Here is a 10320-nt window from a genome sequence, read left to right on the forward strand (position 1 = left end):
TCTCTTTAGTGACGCCACCGTGTTCGCACATCTCAGAAATGATGGACAAATCAACAGAAGTAAAAGCCAAGTTGTGATCGACTGGAGTCGTCTTTAAGAACAAGGATCAGCACTCACGTCAAACACCTTCTCGACGTACAGCTCGTCGTTGACGCGGTCTCGGAGGATGTCCTGGTTCTGCCGTATGAAGGTGATGTACGTGTCGGCCAGATCCATCCCTGGTTTCTGCAGGAGAGAGGACACACACAGGCTTGAAGACGACAAGAAGAGGTGGAGGCTGGATACACAAAACGACGTCACACATGCACAACAAGCAGTCTGTGGAGCCTGATGCTGATGGTAACATGGTGCACATCTCACTTCATCCATGCTGTTCATGGATATCACACCTACAGTGTGCAACAGTCAAGCTTAAAACGTAGTCATTCATTTACAGTGAGATGATACAGACCCCCAAATAATAGTGCAAACAGGAAAAACAAGCAATGCACAGAAGGCAGCACTTCCACGAGCTCCTTTCAGGGCGCGTTCACAGCAGCCTCGTTCGGTCCGGCTCAACTGAACCCTGGAGCGTAAAAACCCAATTAGTTTGGTTTGGTGTGAATGACGGACTGGAGCACCGGTGCTGACCAAACAACAGCTAACTGGTCCGTCTTCAACGAGTGATCTCGGACAGCTGTCAAGTGAACTCTGGAGCGGTTTCCATTCAAACCAATCACAGGAGCGGATCATTTATGTGCCATTTAATGGGTTGAATCCTGTGTTGGTGACGGGTTTCTCCCCTGCATGATTCTTTGTAAACATTTAATACACATTTAAAACAATGTAACAATCCCCCCCGACTCTGACAGATGAAAGTCTCACCAAAGTGTAACCTCCATGGGCAGGCATTCAAATATTACAGATCACCTCCTCTCCATACGTTGTGAATGTAATAATGATGTCTGTACTCATGGATCAAGTTTAATCAAGAAGCTTCCAGGCTTCACAGTAGATATAGAGCTTGAGTGGGCGAGGGGAATAACTAGACTAGACAGAGACAACATGACGGAGATCAGAGTCAACCTTCATTAACCACATTCAGTAAAATATTAAAACACCGCTGACGTCTTCCATTCTGATGTGAATTTCCACTTAACTAACGTGACCAATAAATCTTTCAATGTGCAATTATATTCGTTTTTAATAAAAGCAAAACCTACCCGTGAAACCTGAGGGCACATTCTTAATTTCTTGCCGTACTTAAAAAGAATATTTGTGAATAAAGTTGTGTTGTTGGCTGCGACACACTGCGGGTGTGCAGCGGTGTGACACCTGTAGCACACAAAGAAGCAACCAAGGCACAGTGAATAACTCTGCTGCTGTTAAGTTTAACGGAGTATTTCAGGGTCAATAAGACGTCTCAGTGTGTTTCTGTTCATGTGGTTCATTAAGGTTTGAACAAAACATGACTTCAGAGGTGTTAGTGCGGCTCCATTGATAACTATTATCAGCTTCATCTTGTCACAGTTCACGTTTCAGTTCAAGTTCAGTTTTCTTTCTTATTATTTAGACTTGATGTAAAAGGAAGTTTGTTGGGGAATCTTTGCCTAAATCATTCCCTTAATGTGACAAATGACTATTAAAGTGACTTTGTTCACAGTGTTCTTCACTGTTGCCTTGAAGTCAGAATTCTTCCCGTTAAGGTGACGTCTCTGTTCATGCACTTTGCAATTTTGAGATTTTGGGCTATTTTGCTTCCATAACACTTTTGTCTTCTTTCAGACGAGTGGAAAGATAACATCCAAAATACACATTTAGGTGTTCATGGTTTTACTTTGTATATTTGCATCTCACTAAAAGTCTTCATTACATAATGCCTCATTTAACATGACATTTCAGAAAACTTGTAAAACAAAAGCTAATGATCTGTAATTTAACAAAACATTTCTTTAAAGGCCGTTTTCTCTAAATGACTTGTAAATGAGTGGTACGAGCCCCAAACACTGATTCCACAACAAAAACTAACACAGAATGTAACGTATTAAGTTAAATTTGCATATTTAAGCAACGATTTCTTTAAAGCATTTTCCTCACTGATGCACACTCTACATGTTCCGTTTGTGTGTCTGTTGAGCACAACCGTCCAACGGGACACGGGAACACACGGGCGAAGAGAAGAAGGTGAAGTACCGGTGTAAGCAGCAGCTCTGGGCGGTAACACCGGAGGACTGAACTGCAGTGGAAGCAGCTGCTGGTCGGGCTGGGAGAGGCCAGAGGAAGTGGGTGAAGCCCTGTTCATTCAAACTCCCTGTAGTCAGGGGACATTACAAGCGTAATGCTTATTGTAATTGCTTTGACATCTTTCACACCCATTTTATCTGAGCCGTGCATCTTGGGGGGAAGGAGGAGGGGGGTGGGGGGGGGGTTGTTCTGCTGCAGCGCCGCTGAGCATGGCACGCCAGGTCCCCCGTGGAAAAACAAGGAAACAGAGCCTCGGAGAAAACACAGAAACCTTTTGGCTTCACTTAAAAGGCAAAAAGGCTCGTTTATAAATAAATAAATACATTTGGGATTCTGACCTTTTTTGTTTTCAAGGACAACACAAAAGAATACAAACTGTCACATGGTAGTGTTTGTGTAAAACAACATTGACAACATCACGCAAGTGCCTTGAGTTTTTTGGTTTGTGGCGTGACATGCAAAAGAGGCAACTGTGGGAATTCTGGGTCTCTGATGGAGATGACTGTGCTCATTTTTCCACAACATTTTTAGCGGCGATCTAGCTAGTATTACAGACGGGGATCGCGCCATACTGTCGAGTCCTGTTGAGTGAAGGCAAGTGTGTTAAAGCTGCATTCTCTCTAGTGTCCACCAGGGGGCGACTCCTCTGGTTGTATAGAAGTCTATGAGAAAATGACTCTACTTCTCTCTTGATTTATTCCCTCAGTAAACATTGTAAACATGTTTATATATTAATAGTAATATTAAGTGGTGTCTTTAACAAGTTACCTCACTCCTCTACAGTATGAATACGCTCACTATTGGTTGCAAAAATCCAAGATAGCGATGGTCAAAATACTGAACTCGAGGCGGAAAAAACATCAGTCCACGAACCAGTGGGTGACGTCACGACGACTACGTCCACTTATTATAGTCTATGATTGTACCTCAATAATGCAGCAATGTGTTTGAAGAGACAATGCTAGCAAAGTAAAAAAGTACTGTTAACCAGTATTTAGCCAGAGTAAAGGAATACCACATTCTGTTTCTGTGGAAACATGAAACAGAAGTAAGCGGAGCCTCTCTCGATAAATGAAAGTCAAACGTTATTTCAGAGGCCTCGAACAGCAAGTGACAGACTGCGATCAGTCAGAGACGCTCAGCTGTAATTCAGACAGACCGCTCGACAAGAACACCTGCAGATACCAGGGGTTAAAGTGGGGTCACATGGCTGCGAGGGGATCTGGAGAGTGTGTGTTTGTGTGTGTGTGTGTGTGTGTGAGTGCAGGAGAAGGAGGGGCGGTGTGAGTGTTATGTGCGACCACAGAGAGGAGGGGTCAGGCCTGTCAGAATCCCCATAATCCTCTGGAGCGAGTGTTGGCACATCGAGGATGATCGTCAGATCGACGATCAGAATTCTTGAAGAGACCGAAACCAACGTGCGTCTCACCGGGTGTGTTACGGTTCTCGTCATGCCTCTGATCCGTTCCAGACACTTCCAGGTCTACGTTTCAAAACTGTGTTTGAATGTCAAGAGAGTTTATGTCCATGTAAGCGTTTTTAGCGAGTTTTACATCCAAACGAAAACAATCAGAAAGGTCTGCAGCGTCGTCGGCATCATTAGTGAGCGATCTGAGGAACTGGTTTCATCTGGTTGCACATTGGTGACCTATCCGAACTCTTTCCAGTCATTGAGTCCCGAGTCTTACAGTTCTTGAGTCCTTATCTTCTGGAGACCTGTCCCTCGGCCAAACCGCCCGAAAAGCATCGTCCTTCACCACTTGTCTCACAGAAAAAGTTATTCCTCATTTTTCATGCCTTTTCCGACGAATGTCCAGCAACACGTGTCAATTTCCACTTGTTACATGCTGACAATCTTTTCAAAATAAACGTCCGTCTTCACAGGAAACAAGTTAACTAGGTTTAGGAAAAGATTGTGTTTTGGGTTCATTTATGTGACTCTTTGAATTCAAGCTACCGAGGTGATATAAACACAAATGTCTGTTTGGCTCCTCAAGATTTAAATCATACATATTTAACCAGTTATGTATGTTGATTCATCTAAAAACAAAACAAACAAAAGATACCAGCTGGAAATCAAACGTTTATATTTAAAGACATCAAACTCATCGTTTTTTAAGTTGCGATCGTTTACTTTTGACTTCTCAGAGCTCAACATTTGACATCAGAACAAACAGAACTTCTGACACGAAACCCAAAAAGCAGGAAATCAAACTGTACGTCCTTCTGGTCTGAGGCTTCTTGCTGCTGCAGCAAATACACTTCAAACAGCAGCGCGCTTCTAACTCCGACTGCACCAAGTCAGCTCCAATAAAATGAAAAAGGTTTTCTAAGTTTGTTGTGGAAGAACTTGACTGGAGTCTTGAACCTCAACCCGACCCAACACTGTCAGGCAAGTATAGGACCAAAGCAGAGCCAGTAAAAGATACATGTGCACCAATGTGGAGAGGGTCAAAGCCAGAGAAAAATCTGTACTACCCCATTCAAGACTGTGTGTGAGTGTGTGTGTGTGTGTATGTGTGTGTCACTGGCAACATATTACTGCCCTTGTTGTCACTTGAGACATCAATCTTCGCCTCCTTCCATCCCCTCAAGGCTCAGTCTCAATCATTTACCTCTTTTCTCTCCTTCTGACGAGGTGACAAAGCAGCCTGACAGATCGGAGACGCCGGCACAGTTCCAGCCACCGAGATTAAGACTTTAACACGACAGGAAAGAAAGGAAGGAGAAGAAACACACACACACACACACACACACACACACACACACCCTACATACAAGCAGCTCAGCGCTCTTGTCACGCTCGGCCTGTTTCGTCTCCTCCACTTGTAGCCAAACACCAGTAATCCCCTCCGCACCGGGATAATGGCCGCCTGGTTGCTCGTCAACATTTGATAACAACAAAATTGAGAGTGTAAAATTAAGCGGCGTTGGGATACAGGCGGGGGGGGGAGGGGAGGGTGTGAAGTGAGGGGGGGCCCGTTGATGATGAGTAGTGAGCGGGGGGGAGGAGGAGGAAGGCGGTGAAATGCCAGGTAATTACACAGCGCTACCGGCCTCGTCTCATGCCCGGGATGCAGTTCATTTCTACCAGATGCTCGGTGTGTGTGTGTGTGTGTGTGTGTGTGTACAAATACATGTGTTCACACAAAATCCCTCTATAATTCAAAATAAATGTGTTTATGAAGCTCATGTACAATAACAATAACGACTTCATTTACTGACCATCAGCATGTTGCTTCTTTTGTCTGACCAACTCTCTAAAAAAAACCTAAAATATTTCATTTATAATCGTATAACAAATTAGGAGAAGCAGCACATTGTCATATTTGAGAAACCGGAAACAGTTTCAATCAATCATCCTAAAAATAACAAACGCTCAGTTGTTACATTTCTGTTGATCCATTATTTGATGAATTAATCATTTAAAATCTGCCAAAATATTCAGTAAACAGGATTTTATTTTGCAGTAAATATTCTTTAATCTCGTGCATTTAAAAATAGTTTTTCCTATTTTGTTTTACATAAAGAAGCATGAAATTCATAAACCTGTTTATACTTCATTTAAACTAAGACGTCGTTTTGTGAACTGTGATATTTTAAATGTGAAATATCTCCACATGTTGACGAGACTGAACCATTGACAGTAGATGTACGGTGACGTGCTGAATATTAACCTCATAAGCAGTGATTTAAAATTAAAGAGGAATTCTGTGCATCACGTGCTAAATGTCTGTAAACAACATGTTGTTCCAACTAAACGGTTAAACAGCTCTGAGTGTCGTGTGCTTTAATAAAGCAGTTCGGCACGGTTGATTTTTTATGGTGCAACAGCAAAAGAAGACAAATGATCTTCCTCTGATCTTCAGGAACTGCAGGTTAACTGCTTTCAAATCTAACAGAAATGAGTTTCTTCAAACCAGAGACTTTGTGGTTTTTACGCGGTCGACGCCTTGAACCACCAGAACGCCCCTGACAAGAGCCAGTTCGTTTGTTTCTAGTTTGCTTGTTTCCTGCAGGGCCGTGTCGCGTTAAAGACGGTGAAGAGCCGTGCCATGATGATGATGATGATGACGATGACGACGACTCCCCCGATGTTTGTGTTCCTGCTCTTCCAGCGCTGCATATGTTCGGTACGAGCGTGTGCGGCTGTCAGTCGCTGGTGTCTTGGCTGCGTGCGGGTGTGAACACGTCGGTCCTGCTGAACACGTGTGACTCAGTGTGATGAACACATTGTGAAGAACAGAAATACGACTTCATGCTTCAGGTCAAAGTCCTGGACGTGAAGCAGGCCAAACTACTGCACTCCTGTACAGTCACATGACATGAGGGATGACATGAGACACACAGAATAACAGATTTACAATCACTGAAGACATGAGAAGTCTCGGGAAAATATGGAATCACTCGAGTAAAATCCTCTTTGTTTCTACTGGGACACATTTCATCAGGATGAACGTAGAGTAAAACTAATTGGCTGTTTTTCAGGTTATGGACAGAATAGTGAGAATCTTTTCATCCATCTTTCCCTCCCTCCATCTTTTCATTAATCCCTCCATCCATCCTTTCATCCATCCTGGTTCATGGTGGGACCTCCGTCACGTTGGCCGTACAGACTCTCGTGACGTACACGTGACGCCAAACATAAATGTTAAAAATGGACTTTATGGGTGTCTGAAATTGTAGATTCTTCCAGGCAGGAATAAGGGAAATATGTAGTGATATTTAATAATGACTACAGGTACAGGGTATATGAATGATGATTTGACCTCCTTTAGGAGGGTCCAGGCCTGTAATTCAAACCCTTGTGTTTGTCTCTAAACACTGACTAAAGATGATCAAATCTAATAATGATGAGTCATGTGGAGCCTGCAGCATCATTCTGGTGTTGGAGGACGGTTATACTGACGGGACTTTCAATGTGTTATGGGGATCATAAAATGCACCTTACACTTTATGTAAAGCTAAAGGAGACGTTGAGTTTACTTTCATAGTCAGGTAATAAAAACAGCAACCAGAAGTTTGTGCTTTCAAATCTGTTGAAGATGGAAAAGCATGAAAGACAGAAAGTCTCGTCCTGATAGAATAACTTACAAAACTATCAAAAAAAGTCCAAAATGAAAAACGTTGACAAAAAATAATATCTCATGTTGAATGAAAACTATAAAAGTATAAAGCAAGTACTTGCAGTTGTAGGGTGATCTTTACCAGAAGATCAAGATATAAACTCTCGAGGGGGGGGGCTCGTCATCGCACCTGGAGAAGAGGCTTACCTGCTTACCTGCGTCAGGTTCCCTCCACACAAAAGACCAAAAAGGCCAAGGTAGCGGTTACATTATAATTTCAGGGGAGCGGGGGAGTCTGGACGGAAACCAGAGAGCATGATGGGATATGTGGGACGGCGGCGGGGCAGAGGATTAGGAGGTCAGGTGAGACTGTTGTGCTGCTCTTTATCTCAGCTGATTAATGACTCAGTGTGGGACGTTCTCACGTCTGAGTCTCAAATACTAAACACACAACGCAGGAATCTGTTTAATATCCTTATTCTGGACTCTAAAGATGGTGATTTTGAACCTCTAAATACATCATTATCTTGCATATATAATTGTATTATTCCACACATGCTTGGAGGATCTCAGAAGTCTTATTTAGATGTAAAATGAAATACAAATGAAGGGACCGAACGACATCTACAAGGATTGCTACATTAGTTTTTGTCATTTTAAAATAATAAAATGTGTACATGGCTGACCCTTAATATGGCCCAATGAGTAGAGAACCTATAGACTGATACAGAAAGAACCTGCATATCTGCCGGCATCTTGTTATTTTGCTGTGTTCCAGATGTATCTCGGTGCCAGATCTCCAACAAGCATTCAAGAGGAAGCTACGCAAATTGCAGACACAGCGCCGAAAAAAAAAGCAAAGATTGCGAGGCTAAAACGCCGAGCGGACAAAGCTAGCTCTCCACAACGAGAGTGACTCTGGCACCGCTCTGAGCTCCGATGTTTGGAGACTCCAGGAGGTCACTGGTCCAAGCAAAGACATCGTTCACCACACAACCCTCGTTAAAAAAAACAAAAAAACGGCGAATTTACATTTTTACACTTTGTTTTTGTGCGGGTTGTACAAACAAGATATAATGTGTTGATCGGTGAGCTTCAGATGTGCTGCTATTTGGATTTTGTTGCCTTTGGACGGATCTCGGCTAGCTGTTTCCAGTCTTTAATGCTAAGCTAACTGGCTGCTCTCAGTAGTCTTGTATTTTAGCGTACAGACACGAGTGCTCTTCTAAAGGCCTTTCATCTGCACGTCAATATATATTTGTTAAATGTTGATCTTGAGTCCGTTCACACAGAATGTGAATATTTTGCGAAGGCATCAACCAATCAGGTGTGAGGAACGGACATTTCCAAAACAACAACGCGGACAGACCAGATCCACTCCTTCTGTTCTTACCTTTCACAATAAAAGCCCATGACATATAGACTAACTGTTCACCAGAGGGAACTAAAAGGAAGCTCAACACAATATCTTGCAGTATCTCAGTCTGTACAACAGCCAGACGCTGCTCTGGGTCAACAGCATCCTGGTACTTGGTCTTGTATTCAAACCTTTTATCTGAAACGTGCTGCAACTGTCACAAATTCACATCACTGATTGATGCAAAATGTTTGCCGGAGTGTTTTCACATCAAACCTTTTAGCTCCCTTAAAACTCCCTTTTCTGTTCACAAAGGACGCACAACTTGCTGCGCTGCCCCCCAACATTTGCACAGAATCATCCAGTAACGTTGAAATGTCTCAGGATACTGGATGCATGGATTGATTTTGGCCAAAGACGGCTATCAAATTAAATTCACATAAAAAATAATTGCCACCATTGGATGACTTGTTCTGTAACATTCAATAGGAAATGTAATTTAATCGTAGACGTCTGAAACATTTAATTTACAGCCAAACTACTCCAAGTAAGAGAGGAACGGTTCATTTCCTCCTCAGTGTTTGGTGGTTGTTGGATTGAAGCCTGAGAGGTTTGAAAAAATTGATTTTAAATATCTTTAATCCCAGCGGATGCTTTTAAAAACTAAATTCATATTAGAGAGATGAAAAATTTAAAAACGTGCAAAAACCCTAAATCACAGAGGAATTGTACTTTGTTAATTTCGAGCTGTTAATCACTTTAGAAAGTGAGAGGTCACCTCTTCTTTGTGAGATCTAATTCTGGAGATTAAAGCTCGCTCTCTCTCTCTCCTTCACACATCGAACACCGCCAAAACGTTAACGCCTCATCACCTCCACACTTTAACTCCTGCGCGGTACGCGGTACACGTCTCCTCCTCCTCCTCCTCATCCTCAGCCTCTGATCTTTGCCACGTCGCCGTCGTTCATTAACCGCTCGACACCCGAACGCCGCCGCCCACAAAGCGACACTTCAGCAAAAACACATCTCCAAGGACAAGAGTGCAATTAATTAGGCTTGTTGTGTGATCTTTGGCTCTGGAGCTGCAGACAGAATAAAAACCCTCTTTATCTTTCACACATGTTTAACACGCTGCGATGAGAAAACTTACAAAAAACCCAACAAGCACACGACTGAGGCGGAATGCAACGAGCGGCCGCTTCTCATTGCCAGGCTGCTTCATATTCAACAGCGACGCTTCGATTGTGATGGAAACAGAAATATGGAAAACCGACTGTGCCGAACAGGGTGAATAAATATAAACAGAAGGCAGATAAACGGACTCACAGGGACCTCCACATATTTGGCAGCTGCTTTCACCTTTCAGGGGGGGGGGGCGCAGGAGGAAGAGGAGCAAAGAAGAGGAGAAGAAGAAGTAGAATGACACTGCAGATCTGGTTTCCAGTAAATAACAGGTTCCCTGTGAACGGTGGGGGAAACAGCTCAGCGCTCTGTTTCCAGAGACAAAAAGAAAACTCACTGTGAACGAGAGGATAGAAGAGAAGAACGTCCCTTCATCGTATCTGGAGAGCTTGGAGAGGACGCCGTCTAAAACAGCGGCCAACTGCAGACAGACGGGGGGGGGGGGACACACACACACACACACACACACACACACACACACACACACACACA

The 10320-nt window shown here is 43.2% G+C and overlaps 1 protein-coding gene across 1 annotated transcript in view; it reads right to left on the minus strand.

Moving 5' to 3' along the window:
- The window catches only part of cadps2 (Ca++-dependent secretion activator 2), a 109950-nt gene that overhangs the window by 12690 nt on the left and 86940 nt on the right, over positions 1-10320 (minus strand). Inside the window, exons 25-27 of the mRNA XM_031856931.1 lie at positions 10166-10249; positions 9973-10005; positions 118-225 (exon numbers count right to left, since the gene is read on the minus strand). Of these exons, the coding sequence (XP_031712791.1) occupies positions 118-225; positions 9973-10005; positions 10166-10249 (225 nt within the window). The remainder of the gene's footprint in view (positions 1-117; positions 226-9972; positions 10006-10165; positions 10250-10320) is intronic.

This window comes from Anarrhichthys ocellatus, unplaced genomic scaffold, assembly GCF_004355925.1.
Source record: "Anarrhichthys ocellatus isolate YVR2014 unplaced genomic scaffold, GSC_Weel_1.0 scaffold2, whole genome shotgun sequence".
NCBI classification, from domain to species: domain Eukaryota; kingdom Metazoa; phylum Chordata; class Actinopteri; order Perciformes; family Anarhichadidae; genus Anarrhichthys; species Anarrhichthys ocellatus.